Genomic DNA, 18,207 nt, shown 5'->3' with positions numbered 1-18,207 from the left:
ATTTTTTTTTGTCGTTTGTTTTTATAATTTGTGTCGTTTTTTTTTTTTTTTTTTACATTTTTGGTTTGGTTTTACTTTTGTATTAATTTTGTTCTGTTCTCAAAACAACTAGCCTAGATCTACTTTTAAGATGTCTACATTGTGTGCCTAGCAGCGTAGGCCTAGTTAGTTCTTTAATTTTCATAGACCTAGTTACTATTATATTTTCCACTGTTTAGGTACACAATTTTATCGTACAACGACCTTTAATATCGGAAACGGAAAATTTCTTTTGCGCACATTCTGTGCGCAGTTTATTTTGGTTAAGATGTGGGCCCACTGCGAAAAATAAACATGGTTTTGGCACAATTTTAAAGTCAATTTTGTTACTTTTGAGAAAAATTAATATGAAAGTTTAAAAATTAACAATTTACGATTTTATTCAGGATAACAAAGTCACTGTTTTGTTATTAATAACTCTTTAAATAATTTGTTTTCAATTTTAACTTAAGCAAGCTTTTGTAAATTTTCAAATGGCAACTCTGGCATATCGAAAGTTCCCTGAGTGACACTGGCGTCGCAATGTCTAGCCATGTATAAATCGAACACGACTCAGATTATTGAATCTAGTACAGTTACTATAATATACAGTTCTAGATGGTAAACAGTTTTACACTTAACAGTTTAACTGTTACATTTCCTTTAGAGTTTGTTGTATGATTTATCTCTTCTGTATAAGTATTGATAGGCGGGCTCTAACTCTAAAAGAATGAAAGAGTGACGACTGAGCTGAGTGCTGAGAGTCTCTGTCTAGGAGGCTAGGCGTACGTCCTAACGTCACTAACTTAAGCTTCTTTACTAAGGACAACTTTGAAAAAAAACTTATCTAGAATCTAAACTCTAAACTAATTCTAATTAATCTAGATTTAGAGAAAGTTAGTATAAAATAAAGTCTAGATTCTAGACTAACCCTAGCTAATCTAGATTAGTTAGATTTGCATTTCTAGAAATCTAGATTGAAGATTGGTCAAGACTAGACAATTCAATTTACTTTATATTATTCAATAGTCATCTTAGTGACTTAATGTCCAGATCTAGTCTAGATCTACCTAAAATGTAGATCTAGACTTCTTTCTAGATTATAGCACTAAATACTAGGTAGGCCCTAACTTGAATTCTAGAACTAGAGTCTAGAGCTGTGTATTTCTAAACTCCAGATTAGACTAGATTCTAGATAATATTCTAGTCTTTAGACACTTTCTTTAGTGAAAGTAGCTCTCTATTCTTGTGTTAAAATGAATTTAAAATCAAATATGGGCCTAACTCTTAAACAGCGCTGATAATAAAAACCAGAATACTATGACTACTAGACTTTTCAAAGCCTTAGTTTTATAGGCATACATAGGCCTAACAATGTTAATTCTAAATTAGGCATATGTATAGGCCTAGGCCTATGTCTAACATTTTATATGATTTCCTTAGGATTAATGATATGCCTATATAATTTAACTTGCTGCTTGACTCCCTTATGATAGTATGTATAAAGTATAGGCCTAAGGCGTAGCTAAATCAATATCCAACATATAGCACATCATTGTAAGTAGGGACGTTCTTTTACTGTTTTTTTTTATTATTTGATCTTTTAAAAAAAATTTCAGTGTCGGTGAAGAGTTATAACTAATGTGATTGTCCGAAGCTGAGGAAAAACTACCCTGACATCACAGTTTTGAAGTAGATGCCAACATGGCAACTCAGGCTCCCACATCAGCAGATGCTTGTCTTAGCATTGTGCACAGCCTGATGTGCCATCGCCAGGTAAATTTTGATTAGGCTTATATAACTAGGAATATTAAATAAATAGACCTAGGTCTATATTTTGTTTTCAAAATTAAACCCATATTTTAACAAGTGAATTTTTAAATTTTAAACTACTCTTCCATGGTTTTTTTGTTCTCATTAAATTTGAATATGAAACAATTTGAACTTGTTTTTCCTCACAAGTTTAAATTAATATTTTTTTCACTGTTTTAACTATTTTGACAGGGTGGGGAAAGTGAAAGTTTTGCTAAAAGAGCCATTGAGAGTTTGGTGAAAAAGTTGAAAGAAAAAAGGGATGAACTAGACAGTCTGATTACTGCAATAACAACCAATGGTGCCCATCCGTCTAAATGTGTTACTATACAGAGAACACTAGATGGCAGATTGCAGGTTTCTTTATATTTTAGTTATTTTGTTTGCCTGTTGTTTTTGTTTCTTAGTATCATCCCACATCTGTAAGCAAAATAAGCGTTCATCAAAAACACTAGGAGTTAAAGAAATTACTGTTAAAGAAAAATAAATACTGCGTTCTTCCATAATCTTGCTGTGAGTTAGCTCTAGTGGAGAAAAAAATACAATATTAATTATACCATATGTAAAACTTTGAATTGGATTTGGTAAATTGAGGCCTTTAATCATTTTGGTTATTAGAAGTAGCATATTGCAATGGGTAAAGAAACGCGGTATGTAAATAGAAACCTGACCTCTTTAAAAAATAAGTGTAGTACCCTTTTTAACCTGATGATTCATGGGGCAGGTGAAGTAGGGCTCACCTGTTTCTGTGACCTCAGCAAATGAAGGAATAATGTGGTCAGCTCTATGCCAATTGTCTGTACTTTATCTAACGAGACTCATTGCTGGGTTAAGTTAAGTTTCCCTTTCAAACCTCACAGTCTATGGGGCAAGTGAAGTAGAGTTCACTTGTTTCTGTGACCTCGGCATATGAAGAGATAGTGTGGTCAGCACTATGCACATTTGCTGGGTGGACTCACTAGTGTGGTCAGCACTATGCACATTTGCTGGGTGGACTCACGGAAGTACTGCGGACTCAAGCCTGAGCCTGGTCTCCGAAGTCTTTTGTGCTAGCAATGGACCACACCTGTTTTCTACATGTTCATATCTTAATTGCTGACTGTAGTTGAATATGATAAATTATGTTTTAAATTACCTAGCTAGTTAGCTAGGCTGTGGTTTACATGGTGTCTTGTATTTCAGGTTGCTGGCCGCAAAGGTTTCCCTCATGTCATATATGCCAGGATCTGGCGTTGGCCAGACCTTCACAAGAATGAACTAAAGCATGTGAAGTTTTGCCAGTTTGCATTTGACCTGAAACAGGACAGTGTTTGTATCAACCCGTACCATTACGAGAGGGTCGTCTCACCTGGAATAGGTGAGACCATGCCTGCCATCTCTTCTTTTAACCCCTATACTTTTTAAAATCCTACGCATCTACTCTTTTAACCATTCTCAGCTACATTTTCAAAACCCTCCTAAGGCATTTTAAAAAATTTGTTAACTGAAGAATACTTTCAACAATAACAATTATGCAACTTTTATTTCTGTGTTTTACAAATATTTTAGTGTTTTTTTGTTTTGTTTTAAATTAAAGCAATAGCATAAGCAATAAAAGTGCCCTAAGAGTTAAATTATGAATATTGCTATTGATTATTGCAAACAGTGCCGATATGAAAGTCTAATGCCACGTTCTGGTTTTTCAGACTTGTCTGGCTTATCCTTGCACCATGCAGGTTAGTTGTTTTCTATAGTTTGTCTAGCCTAATTCATTTTTTTCAAAATTATTATTACATTAAGTAATTATTTTGGTTTATCATATTTTTGTCTGTTAATTAGCTTATTATATTGAATTTCTTGAGATGATTTTTTGTTAATTATTGTTAATTAGTCTCTCTAATTCTGTCGAATTAAATTCACCTATACTCCAGTTGCTAAAATTTATTCTAGTTTTATTATTATGGTAAAAAATGCTTCATTCCGAATCCTTAGCCAAAAAAAAAAATTCCTTTTATATTAAAAGAATACAAAATTTCCACTTATGGGCAGGGGCACATATTTTTTTGTTTAGATCAGCAAATCGACTTTGTGTGTTTATAACTATAACTCACACGTTAATATGCTTTTGCATATTTTTATTCCACATAGTTCTTTGAGAAAATGTTAAATTTTGTACACTCTTTTCAATGGAATTTAATTTTTGTTGGTTTTAGCAGATTTTTATTACTTATTTTGTCACCTCCTGATTTAGTTGTTAAATACCTACTTTATACCATGAAAATATTCTAAAAATTACTTGATAGAAGAATTCACTTAATGCAATGTCTTATAAAGATTCCTTTAATTATTTTTTCCCTCCTCATCTTCTGCATGAAGTCATTAGATTGTAAAACTGTTAGCACATTTTGTCATATTCGGTAGAAATAGTCAGTCATTCTTAAACGTGAATGTCCATGTATTATGCTTTTCTGAATAAAAGATCTGACTCTAAACTAATTGTGTAGTGCCACATATCCCCTGCCCAGGCCCTCCAGCAAGGCTTGTCAAGGATGAGTATAGTAGCAGTGCCTCCATGTCAATTTCAGAGCACGCGCAACTGGGAGGGGACACACAGACAGTCCAGCACCCACCAGCTGACTCGTTTCTCCACATGCCAGGTAAGCTTTTAAGTTTATTTTTTTTATCTGCGACGTTCGTTAATTGATTATATACGTTATGTTGACGTTTGTTGTCAACCAGCGTAGAAGGCTGTGTTAGTGCATGACTGTTTGTTGATTCTGTTGAACTTGTACTGATGTTTCAAGCTTCACTTGTTCGGTGTCCAAGTACCACTAGCATGGGATGTTTTGTGGGTCTCTTGTGGTTTTTTTTTTTTTTTTTTTTGTTGTCTTCAAGTTGTCATTTTTAGAAAATACATTTATTTGAATTCAGTTTCATACTCCTATCTGTTTTTTATCAGATACTTCACAACTACATTCTAATTTTCAAGTATTTATAATTCAGTACCAAAGTAGGGGTTTATGTTATCAATTAAGATTAAAAGATTGTCATATCAAGAAGCAGTAAGTTGAGTATGAATGCTTAGAACCATGAAAATGTTTCTGTAACTGTGTTTAAAACCATAAAATTTGTAACTTTGTTTTTTGTATCCAGGCTCCAGGCCTGCCACCTCCACAGCCCTCTCCCACCCCCTCCCTTCACCCTCCTCCTCGACCTCCAGCATTTCAGTCGTGACCTCCCCTCAGCAACAGATTCCCTCCGTCGGCGTTGTAGGCGGGAGCCCTATGGGGGCCCCGCTTGGCCGCTCGGAGAGTGGCGGATCACTCTCTCACTCTCACCACCCGCTTAACTCCCCCGCCAATCAGCCGCTGTCTCCAGCCCAACAGGCCCTGCCCAGGCTAGACTTGTCTCGCCAAAGTGAGTTACCTTTAGACCCTTGCTTGGTGATGGGCTCGCTATGTAAATAACCACACCTTACTTTTAAACCTACTAGTCCTAACAAAAAAAATTTTTTTTAATATTCTTTTGATATACATCTGCTTTGTAATGGGCGTGCTATGTAAATAACCACACCTCTTTATAACTTACTTACTTACTAGTCCTAACAAATTTAAAAAAAATATTCTTTTGATATACATCTGCTTTGTAATGGTCGTGCTAGGTAAATAACCACACCTCTTTAAAACGTACTAGTCCTAACAAACATTTTTAAAAATATTTTTTTTATACATCTGCTTTGTAATGGGCGTGCTACGTAAATAACCCAAAGCTATTCCACACCTCAATTTAACACTGACTAATCCTAACTTATTTTTTGTATCCATTTGTTGTAATAACTCCTATTTATTAATTTTCCCAGCTTGTAGATTGTATTAAATTAATTGCTCTTTTTTATTTTTATTTGGCGTTATTCTACAAAGTAAATATTGCTTCCAATTTTCTTTTTAATTGATTTGTTTCATTTACAGCCCTTCTAAATAAAATAATGGGTTGAAAATGTATTGGATCTATTATATTTGTTAGTTGCTGACTTTAGTATTTTTTGTATGTATGTTTTTTTTTATGTATACAGTATCACTGTATTGGATCTATTATATTATTTGTTAGTTGCTGACTTTAGTATTTTTTGTATGTATGTTTTTTTGTATGTATACAGTATCACTGTATTGGATCTATTATATTATTTGTTAGTTGCTGACTTTAGTATTTTTTGTATGTATGTTTTTTTGTATGTATACAGTATCACTGTATTGGATCTATTATATTATTTGTTAGTTGCTGACTTTAGTATTTTTTGTATGTATACAGCATCACTGTATGGGTTGTTATGATGGAGACTGGTTATTATTTATTTGTTGGATGTAGCGCATATAAATAATTTTTCCTTGTCAAAACACTTTCTTGCTTCAAAGTTAGGCCACACTTACAAACACCTCACATACTTAACAGCCATCCACTAATTGTAATTTGGTTATTGAAAACAAGCTTTTGGTAGATTGCTTTGTAATGGTCTTTACTTTGTGCTTACAATAGTTACTGCCAGATATTTAAAAAACAAAAAAAAAATTTAAACTAACTTGTATTTTTAAAGGGATTAAATAATTTCTCATTTTCTGTTGCCATGCTTTTTTATTTTAAATGAAGCAAAATTTATTTACAGCCGTTTAATTTTTCTTTAATCCATTACATATAAGTGTAAACATATTTTTTATGTTGAATGATTGTTACCTTAATACAGTATTGATTATTTGAAGTAAGATTTTTGTGCTTGCTGATTGACTCTAGTATTTGTGCCATGATTTGTTTTGTTGTTTCATGGGAATACTCTAAGAAGTGTTGAATTCTTTTTAGTGACATATATTTGAAAAAAAAAAAGATCTTGGCTAAATTAACAAAACAAATTATTTCTGGCCCTCATCAGTTTATAATATAAAAGGCTGCAAACATTAATATCTTCATGTTCTCAAATAAGTCAAACGAAAACTATAAAAAAAAATGATAATATTATTGGAATATAAAAGGAATAACAAGTGACTCAATAATTAATTTTTAAAGCTAACATAAGAAAAATAACAATAAATTACAACCTTTAGTGTGCGTAGGGATTTTCTACTGTAGGGAAGATAAACAAAAATATTTGCTATTACTGCATCACTGCATGGGTATCATTCCCACAACTTGAAGTACACTATCCTATTGGCCATGATGTCACATCTTTTACCTACTGTACACAATTTTTTAAAGGGAGCCTATTCTTAACCATTAAGTCAAATTAACCAAATATTTTATTTAAATTATACCCTAATTTAACCTAAATAACAAAGATTTATGTGAATGATTTAAGCCTGAAATAGTTCAGTAAATAAAACATCAATTAGTCATTGTGATCCTATACCTACTTTTGGTTTTAACTTATTAAATTTTATTTGGCTGCTTTTTCTCCAACCTAAAAAGCTTAGTTCTAGCTTTTAGTTAACCATTTAATAAATTCTTAATACTTTCACAGATCTGTCACGTGTATGTTATTGAAAATTGATAGTATTGTTGGAACCCAGTAAAAATAAGAAACAGACTCACCATTAATGCCATAGCTGACAGAAAATTTAGCTATATGATGTAGTAGATGTTTGTGGAATCCATGTTTAGAAATGTTAAGCATTTACTCTTGTGTTGTATAATTAAGTGTATGTTTTTACATCCGACTGTCATTTATTTGATTAACATCTTTAAAGAAATTTTTTGCTTCTATGTTTATTTTAAACAGAATAATTTTTCCTACTATATGTATGTATTTAAACGTTCTACACCTATTGCAAAATTTCTGATCTCTGACAAATATATATTATGTATCGTAAACACAGGGCTCATTTTAGTATATCAAGATAGATTTTTTTTTTTAGATTTCCTCCTAATTCTAGGCTATTTCTTAAGGTTTCAATTAGAAAAAAAAATATTCTTTTTTTTTATCAAGCACATTACTGGAACAAATATTTTTTATGTAAGCATTCAAGTAAAAAACAAAACAATTTTTCTTTTTTTTTTTAACTTTCATTTTGCAACTAACCCTAATACTAACTTAAAACCAACCCTTTAATCCATACTTTACCTAAATTTATTAACAAATAAAAGTCTTTTCTTAAATTAATCTGTTCAATTTTTATTTTTACTTCTTAGTTTATTAACACCAATTTTTAATTAAAGTCTAACTTTATGTTTATTTTTGTTAATTAAGCTTTATTAACATCAATCATCTGTACAGTAGAATTAACATTGCTAGTTAGCTCTTCAGTTTTGTATCTTAATGTGCTTTGTATAGTAGGCGCCATATTCAGGACAGTAGTGGGTGTGTAGATAGTAGTTTTTATGTATACTTAGTAATACCTTTGGTTGCTCAGTAATATACCACATATACTTTTAACTACTAATATTCAGTATATCCATAATAGTTTTATACATGTTTGGTTACGGTTTTATATGTACTCTTAGCAAAGTACAGTAGGTCTTGGGTTCACTAGAGCTTTTATCTTAGAGGTGGTAGTTTTATTTCATTGACCACTTAGGCTATAGTATCTTTTGTGAAACTTAAATTTTCTTATTTGTAATACTTGAATAATAATTGTTCTAATGAAAAAATAAAATCACCCTTTTTCTTAAAAAAAAAATACATTAAAAATAGTTTTATGAAAAGTGTTTTGTAAGCCATTTCAGAATTTTATAATTGTTACTACATAAGCTGACAATATATTTGAACCATCTTTTGAATATAAATAATTAATATGCACAAATTGTCATGAATAATCTTGGTTTTAGGTACCAGTGGCATGAACTCACACCCTAGTCCCATGGGGGTGGGGGTGCCGACTCCCCCCACTCATCCACCTCAGGTTGTTCGAAGTAACAGTCAAGGTCACGGCCATGCCAGCATGCCGGCAGACTCCTATTCTCGACCTGTACATAACCAGGCTAACCTACGGCACTACCCGCAAGGTGAGTCTTTCAACTATTATAAAATGGAAAAACTGGCTCTGCAGTCAGATAGACTATTAGATTAGGCAATTGAGGGCATGATTTCAACTACTTGTATTAAAAATACAAAGCATTATACAGGAAAATGTTCCAGCTTGATATTTAATTTTATCTTGGTCTAAATTTTCTAATAAAAAAATATCAAACCTGGAAACGTTTTTTTTTAAAAAAAAAATATGTTTACGTGTTAAAAAAGAAAGCAATTTAACGTGATTGCTGAAAGTTAACTATAACTAATTTTTTTCTCATCACAGTATTTACATTATAATCATAGACCCATTCATCAGTAGAGGCACTTTAATTTTATCATTTATGTTGCCTGTAATTTAAAAATAACTCTGAACTGAAGAAATGGATTAATATGGTAGATTCTCCTTGTTTTTTGGAAAAAAAAACATGCATAAAAACATGTATGAACATTCACAAATAAAAAACATCACTCAACTTTTATTGGGTACTTCATTAAAATATAGCATTTTTAAAAGCTTTCTAGTATAAACAGGTTTATACATGTTTTATTCAAGAAATTCTTGTGCATGTTTTTTAAACAGGAAGAAACATTGCCCTTCTCCCTGCATTCAAATTTCTCAGCATCTAAATCAGTCTTTCCATAACCCCCCCCCCCCCCCCCCCCCCCCTCTCAAACCAGTCATCGTCAAAATATTGAACACATAGCACTATTTATACACAACCACAGTTGTCAAAATATTGAACACATAGCACCATTTATACACAACCCCAGTTGTCAAAATATTCAACACATAGCACCATTTATGCACAACCCCAGTTGTCAAAATTTTCAACACATAGCACCATTTATGCACAACCCCAGTTGTCAAAATTTTCAACACATAGCACCATTTATGTACAACCCCAGTTGTCAAAATATTCAACACGTAGCACCATTTATGCACAACCCCAGTTGTCAAAATTTTCAACACATAGCACCATTTATGCACAACCCCAGTTGTCAAAATTTTCAACACATAGCACCATTTATGCACAACTCCAGTTGTCAAAATTTTCAACACGTAGAACCATTTATACACAACCCCAGTTGTCAAAATTTTCAACCTATAGCACCATTTATGCACAACCCAGGTTGTCAAAATTTTCAACACATAGCACCATTTATGTACAACCCCAGTTGTCAAAATATTCAACACACTGCACCATTTATGCACAACCCCAGTTGTCAAAATTTACAACACATCGCACCATTTATGCACAACCCCAGTTGTCAAAATTTTCAAGACGTAGCACCATTTATGCACAACCCCAGTTGTCAAAATTTTCAACACATCGCACCATTTATACACAACCCCAGTTGTCAAAATATTCAACACATAGCACCATTTATGCACAACCCCATTTGTCAAAATGTTCAACACATAGCACTATTTATACATAACCCCAGTTGTCAAAATATTCAACACATAGCACCATTTATGCACAACCCCATTTGTCAAAATATTGAACACATAGCACCATTTATGCACAACCCCAGTTGTCAAAATATTCAACACGTAGCACCATTTATGCACAACCCCAGTTGTCAAAATTTTCAACACATAGCACCATTTATGCACAACCCCAGTTGTCAAATTATTCAACACATAGCACCATTTATGCACAACCCCAGTTGTACTGGCCATGACGATGAAGGAATGCACTGAGCCAACCAACCTGGCATACTGTGATGACAGCCATGAGTGCGTTGACAGGCAGTTAGCACCTGCTTATCCATGCTAGTCATTCCATATAACATGCCCACACAGAGCTGCCAGACTGCTGCTAATTGACTTGCCTGTTTGTACTAAAAATTTTTATTTTTGGTCAGCTTCAGCAGGTCCTTGGGCAGAGAGCACGACGCCTCCGTATTCACAAGCTATGTCTTACTGTAAGTAGCACTCAGTGGTCTTTTCATTTATATTCTAGAGCTGATTATCATATACAGTGGTAACAATACTTTTCTGAGGTGTCACAGAGCTACCAATTAAAGAACCATTATTTTTTTTTCCGATTTTCAAAATTCCCAAATGTGTGTTTTAAAATTAAGGGCTTTTATTAAAATGCTGTTTACGTTTATAAAAAAATGTGTCATTTATTATAAAGGTTTCCGAGTCTTTTTACAGTTTTCCCATTTTCTGTCCTTTCACTAGTAGTTTGTAGGTGTAATATATCCACTCTAGCTGATAGACTAGTGTTAGTTTGAAGGCATTAATTTTTTTCCAATCAATAATTTTGTTATTAAGCAACCTATTTGCAGGACTATACATTTATAATCACATTTCTGGTCATTCATTAGTCTACTTTATGTCTCTGTAAGGTCAGCTCCAAGGTTTATCTAAATTTTCCACCAATGTAGTTCTATTTATTGATATTTTGTGTACCTTTAATCTAAGTTTTAAGGTAAATAATTTTTATTTTATCATTTTTTTTTTGTCTCCCAGGGAACAACGGTCAGATGCAAGCAGATATGGCCTCTATGGCACCCCTCACAAACCAACCTCGTAAGTACACCTGCAAAAGGTAAATTAACAATCAGTGGTGTAGAGCAGTGGTTCTAAAACTTTTTGGAGGTATTGAACCCCAATCAGTTTCATATGCATATTCTCCAAACCAGCAGAGCTAGACTGCTAACCCGTGTGTCTTGAGTTCGAATCCGGGTTTAAGTTAGTAGATCGTCCCTGAGTCTACCCAGCTCTGATGGGTACCTAACTCACGTTAGGGTAGGTAAAGGCGGCTGGGCATAGTGCTGACCACACTATCTCTTCATATGCCGAGGTCACAGAAACAAGTGAACTCTACTTCACTTGCCCCGTAGACCGCCAGGTTTGAAAGGGAAATTTACTTACTTCAAATGCATATACCCTTCTTAATAGTTTTATCGTCCACACTGACAAATCTATTTACATGCATAGCATCTTCCATATTCTTACCTTCAACCTACCTGTTAAATGTCTAGGTCTGCAGGGGACATTAGGTGTGAGCTTTCTCTGGCCCAACGAATGTTCATCATGCATAGTTTTTCTTTAAATCTAAATATCCAATCAGCATTAGGTAGCAGTTGGGTAGCATTTGCCTAATATAACAATAGACCAAATTACCCTAAGAAAGTGTATCAAGACTATTGAAACTGACTGTTTGGAAGTCATCAGTATAGTTGGTATTATGGTTTGATGTTGTTGATGTTGGCTGTAGTGAGTGGTTTAAAAGTTGGTTGATGAACTAGACACTTAAACCAGTACTCGATTCAAAATACACCAACATCAGTTCAGCGTAGCAACTTTAATATGGTGGATGGTTGGTACTTGTTATTCTCTAGCAATTTTAATCTTGGCTATAGCAGAATAGAAACTTGGTTGTCATTAACGACCAGCCTTAGTAGCCAGCCCTACCACACCTTACAACACAAAACATGCCTACATCCTCGCAACTTGTTTAATTAAATCTCTCTTCCTTATCCTCACCCTAAGGTTGCCTGACCCCGTGATTAGCGCGGGGCGTCTAACCTATGCATACATTAAATCTAGTGCATCTAACCCTGGGCAACTCCAATAAACTGCAACACTATTTCTTAACATTTCAAATTTGTATTTAGTTAGGTAACTTACAATCAAAACCCTTAAAGCCGTTTGGGTTACAGTGGCCTATCTAACGTACATTTCACAGTATGATAGTATGGACATAGATGCCTACCTACAGTTAAAATTAAAACTGTATGTTATCCTAGTTCCCCACCCTATGCTAATCCCAGTTCTAACCAGCTCTAACACTGACCACTGTCCACAGCCCCTGAGTACTGTATCCCAGTTCCCCACCCTATGCTAATCCCAGTTATAATTGACCACTGTCCACAGCCCCTGAGTACTGTATCCCAGTTCCCCACCCTATGCTAATCCCAGTTATAATTGACCACTGTCCACAGCCCCTGAGTACTGTATCCCAGTTCCCCACCCTATGCTAATCCCAGATATAATTGACCACTGTCCACAGCCCCTGAGTACTGTATCCCAGTTCCCCACCCTATGCTAATCCCAGATATAATTGACCACTGTCCACAGCCCCTGAGTACTGTATCCCAGTTCCCCACCCTATGCTAATCCCAGATATAATTGACCACTGTCCACAGCCCCTGAGTACTGTATCCCAGTTCCCCACCCTATGCTAATCCCAGATATAATTGACCACTGTCCACAGCCCCTGAGTACTGTATCCCAGTTCCCCACCCTATGCTAATCCCAGATATAACACTGACCAGCTATAATTGACCACTGTCCACAGCCCCTGAGTACTGTATCCCAGTTCCCCACCCTATGCTAATCCCAGCTATAATTGACCACTGTCCACAGCCCCTGAGTACTGTATCCCAGTTCCCCACCCTATGCTAATCCCAGCTATAATTGACCACTGTCCACAGCTCCTGAGTACTGTATCCCAGTTCCCCACCCTATGCTAATCCCAGTTATAACACTGACCACTGTCCACAGCTCCTGAGTACTGTATCCCAGTTCCCCACCCTATGCTAATCCCAGTTATAATTGACCACTGTCCACAGCCCCTGAGTACTGTATCCCAGTTCCCCACCCTATGCTAATCCCAGCTATAATTGACCACTGTCCACAGCCCCTGAGTACTGTATCCCAGTTCCCCACCCTATGCTAATCCCAGCTATAATTGACCACTGTCCACAGCCCCTGAGTACTGTATCCCAGTTCCCCACCCTATGCTAATCCCAGTTATAATTGACCACTGTCCACAGCCCCTGAGTACTGTATCCCAGTTCCCCACCCTATGCTAATCCCAGCTATAATTGACCACTGTCCACTGCCCCTGAGTACTGTATCCCAGTTCCCCACCCTATGCTAATCCCAGTTATAATTGACCACTGTCCACTGCCCCTGAGTACTGTATCCCAGTTCCCCACCCTATGCTAATGCCAGTTCTTACACTGACCAGCTATAACTGACCACTGTCCACTGCCCCTGAGTACTGTATCCCAGTTCCCCACCCTATGCTAATGCCAGTTCTTACACTGACCAGCTATAACTGACCACTGTCCACTGCCCCTGAGTACTGTATCCCAGTTCCCCACCCTATGCTAATGCCAGTTCTTACACTGACCAGCTATAACACTGACCACTGTCCACAGCCCCTGAGTACTGGTGCACCCAGACATACTTTGAGCTTGACCAGCAAGTGGGTGAGACGTTCAAAGTCCCCTACAGTGTGAAGACTGTGACAGTGGATGGGTACACTGACCCGTCCAGTATAGACCGCTTCTGTCTAGGGCAGCTCTCAAACGTCCACAGGACTGAGGCCAGTGAAAGAGCCAGGTCAGTGGGTTTTCTTCTTTATTTTTTTAATTAAAATAAAGTGCATGGCACTTATTGGAGATGACAGGATTTTTAAGTAACAAAGAAATTAAGAGCACACATCAGAACACTTTATAAAATAATGTGTTATGCGTTTACATAAGAAGAAGAAAGAAGGTGAGAAAATAGAGAAAGCTTGGCCTAACGGTCGAGAGCTAGACTGCTAACCCGAGGGTCTCGAGTTTGAATCCAGGTTCAAATCAGTTAGTCCACCCAGCTCTGATGGGTACATAGCTTATTTTAGGGAAACAAAGGTGGCTGGGCATAGTGCTGATCACACTATCCCTTCATATGCTGAGTCAATAAATCAAATGAACTCTACTTCATCTGCCCCATGTGTCTTGGGCACAAACGGGATTAAGAGGAAGAAGAAGCCAACGCGGGTAGCTCTGTTACACTGGCTGACCTGACCCCCACGTCATTCCAGTGTTAGAGGGTTTATGAAAATAAATACATATATGTGAAATTTAACGAAAATTCTGTAATTTAACATATGTTTGTTTTTTACCTTTTCTTACTAGTTAATTGATGTAAAATTGAAAATAAATGGACTGGGGTGTATTTTTTAACTGCTAGAGAGATTCCTTTTTTTTCACCTTTTTCGTACTGGTAATTAAAGTGAAATTGATAGTGAATGTACTGTTGTTGTGAACACAATGACATGCCTTGATGGGTTATCAGTTTTGCTACCAAAACACAGGACAAAACAAAAGTGTCTTTACACAGTAATACTAAAAGAAACCCATTTCTAAATAAGTAGTTCAGAAGAAACACAAATACTGTGGCTACTTTACAGAACTAAAGTACACTCTAAATGCTTGCATGAGACCTCTAACCACATATTACACCCCCTTTTTATACCTGTACAAAAGTACAAACAAACAAAAACAAGTACAAACTGGACAATGACATAGTGACCAGTTCACACTGATACAGCACAGGACTGTACACCAACGATCAGGACAGGTTACTGCATACAAACAACATTCACCCATTCATTGGATTACATCCCCTTTTCTGGTTCACTACAACTGTGATAAATGAGGTTTTCTCACCTTTTTCTGACTTCCAGGTTGCACATAGGTAAAGGAGTGTCGCTGGACTACCGAGGGGAAGGGGACGTCTGGATACGCTGCGTGAGTGACCACAGTGTCTTTGTGCAGAGTTTTTACCTGGACAGGGAGGCTGGACGTGCACCTGGCGATGCGGTCCACAAAATATATCCAACAGCTTATATTAAGGTGCGACATTTCACCATTACTTCAAATCAAGTTTAGTTGTTTTAAAAAATAATGTTATCTAGGTCACCTACAGCTAAAAATAAATGGTATGAAATGTGTGTGTGTAATATATTTCTAGAACTTATTTTCTTTATAAAAAATATTATTTTACTATTCTGCTTAAGTCTTCCTAATATAGAATTATCCTTTTTTACATAACCAGAGTTATGTGTCCCTAGAATTAGCCACTTACACGATATAACCTTTTGTACATATACAGAATAAGGGGTCCGTAGAATTAGCCCCTAAGGTCTCTAGAATTAGCACCTTACATGATTTAGAGTTAACCCCTTTTACAAATCAGAACGAAGGGTCTATAAAATTTGTTCCTTACGTGATATTTAACTAGCCCTTGCAACTTGATAAAAAATTTTTTTACTCTAAAGTGACAAGTTAACCCAGTCTAGTGCTTTAGATTTGCCTCATCCACTCTACAGGTGTTTGATATAAGACAGTGCCACAGGCAGATGCAGGAACAAGCAGCAACAGCACAGGCAGCAGCAGCGGCGCAGGCAGCTGCGGTCGCTGGAAGTATTGCTGGCTCTTCGGCTGTTGGAGGTGAGGCTGTCACCATCAATTTTTATTTCTACTGCCATACACGGGCAACAAAGTAGAATATCAATTTTTTTAATTCAATTTATTGACACGAGGCACAATATCAATTTTTAACTGTCATATAAGGAAACCAAGCACAATATCAATTTTTTTACTGGCATACACAGACAACAAAGCACAATATCAATTTTTTTACTGTCATATAAGGAAACCAAGCACAATATCAATTTTTTACTGTCATATAAGCAAACCAAGCACAATATCAATTTTTTTACTGGCATACACAGACAACAAAGCACAATATCAATTTTTTTACTGTCATATAAGGAAACCAAGCACAATATCAATTTTTTACTGTCTTTAAAGGAATCCAAGGACAATTTCAACTTTTCTTTTAATCTCAGATTGCAGTCCACAGGCTTACTTCCCTTCCCTTTTCCAAGTTATTTGGAATTACTAACTTACTGTGATTTAAGTTGAATCTATGCAGTTAATGTAGGAACTATTACAATTAATGTAGGAACTATTACAATTAATGTAGGAACTATTACAATTAATGTAGGAACTATTACAATTAATGTAGGAACTATTACAATTAATGTAGGAACTATTACAATTAATGTAGGAACTATTACAATTAATGTAGGAACTATTACTTCTGTCAAATTTTTTACATAAGGCAACCAGTGTGTTCTAGGGTTTCTTGCACAGTGTCGATTGTTAGCCCTTAATTGACCATTAACACAAACCACCTGCTAATTAGAGAAAAAGTAATTAGCAGATTCAATTAGCATAATAATAAGAATGATCTTTTTAAGTTGAGTACACAATTTGTTTTAACATGATTATATTTTCTCTAACACATGCAACCTGTATGTTAATAAGTTATCAAATATACAATTTATTTAAGGTGATTATATTTTCTTTAACACATACAAGCTGTATTCTTATCAAATATACAATTTGTTTAACATGATTATATTTTCTCTAACACATGCAACCTGTATGTTATCAAATATACAATTTATTTTAACATGATTATATTTTCTCTAACACATGCAACCTGTATGTTATCATATATATAATTTATTAACGTGATTATATTTTCTCTAACACAGCCAACCTGTATGTTATCTACAAGTTGTTTAACGTGATTATATTTTCTCTAACACATACAAGCTGTATGTTATCTACAATTTGTTTAACGTGATTATATTTTCTCTAACACAGCCAACCTGTATGTTATCTACAATTTGTTTAACGTGATTATATTTTCTCTAACACATGCAACCTGTATGTTATCCAATATACAATTTTTTTTAACATGATTGTATTTTCTCTAACACATGCAACCTGTATGTTATCAAATATACAATTTGTTCAACGTGATTATATTTTCTCTAACACATACAAGCTGTATTCTTATTTAAATATACAATTTGTTTAACATGATTGTATTTTCTCTAACACATGCAACCTGTATGTTAATAAGTTATCAAATATACAATTTATTTAAGGTGATTATATTTTCTTTAACACATACAAGCTGTATTCTTATCAAATATACAAGTTGTTTAACGTGATTATATTTTCTCTAACACAGCCAGCCTGTCTGCGGCCGCAGGGATTGGGGTTGACGACCTCCGCCGGCTCTGCCTGCTGAGACTGAGCTTCGTCAAGGGCTGGGGACCGGACTACCCCCGCAAGAGCATCAAGGAGACCCCCTGCTGGATTGAGATCCAGCTCCACAGACCCCTCCAGCTGCTGGACGAGGTGCTCCAGGCCATGCCTAACAATGACTACAAGCCTGGGCTTTCCTTCTTCTTACCCTAGCTGCCTGGCAACCTCGTGGTGCTGGTGTATCTTCAGACATGACTTCTTTATCTGGGCGTGTTGCTCCAGGACATACCTAACTATGACTACAAGCCTGGGCTTTCCTTCTTCTTACCCTAGCTGCCTGGCAACCTCGTGGTGCTGGTGTATCTTCAGACATGACCTCTTTATGTGGACGAGTTGCTCCAGGACATACACAACTATGACTACAAGCCTGGGCTTTCCTTCTTCTTACCCTAGCTGCCTGGCAACCTCGTGGTGCTGGTGTATCTTCAGACATAACCTCTTTATGTGGACGAGTTGCTCCAGGACATACACAACTATGA

At 35.7% G+C, this 18,207-nt stretch overlaps 1 protein-coding gene across 4 annotated transcripts; it reads left to right on the top strand.

Moving 5' to 3' along the window:
* The first annotated feature begins 283 nt into the window (after nucleotides 1–283).
* LOC131930475 (mothers against decapentaplegic homolog 4-like) lies at nucleotides 284–17,944 on the top strand. Of its 4 annotated transcripts, none has more exons than XM_059286983.1 (14): nucleotides 284–639; nucleotides 1,638–1,794; nucleotides 2,023–2,187; nucleotides 3,013–3,187; nucleotides 3,516–3,545; nucleotides 4,395–4,466; nucleotides 4,963–5,226; nucleotides 8,620–8,796; nucleotides 10,676–10,735; nucleotides 11,289–11,348; nucleotides 13,991–14,174; nucleotides 15,286–15,454; nucleotides 15,931–16,051; nucleotides 17,652–17,944. In XM_059286983.1, exons 2-14 carry the CDS (start codon nucleotides 1,723–1,725, stop codon nucleotides 17,879–17,881), a joined length of 1,779 nt encoding a protein of 592 aa, XP_059142966.1. In that variant the 5' UTR covers nucleotides 284–639; nucleotides 1,638–1,722; the 3' UTR covers nucleotides 17,882–17,944. The 4 variants fall into 4 exon arrangements, with proteins under 4 accessions (XP_059142966.1, XP_059142965.1, XP_059142964.1 ...); XM_059286982.1 differs by having other exon boundaries at nucleotides 4,335–4,466; XM_059286981.1 differs by having other exon boundaries at nucleotides 4,314–4,466.
* Nucleotides 17,945–18,207: the final 263 nt, after the last annotated feature.

Source organism: Physella acuta, unplaced genomic scaffold (genome assembly GCF_028476545.2).
Source record: "Physella acuta isolate Inbredline_101_S28 unplaced genomic scaffold, ASM2847654v3 ptg001784l, whole genome shotgun sequence".
Taxonomy (NCBI): Eukaryota; Metazoa; Mollusca; class Gastropoda; family Physidae; genus Physella; species Physella acuta.
The sequence above is the reverse complement of the archived record's forward strand: the minus strand, read 5'-3'. Positions and strand labels throughout refer to the sequence as shown.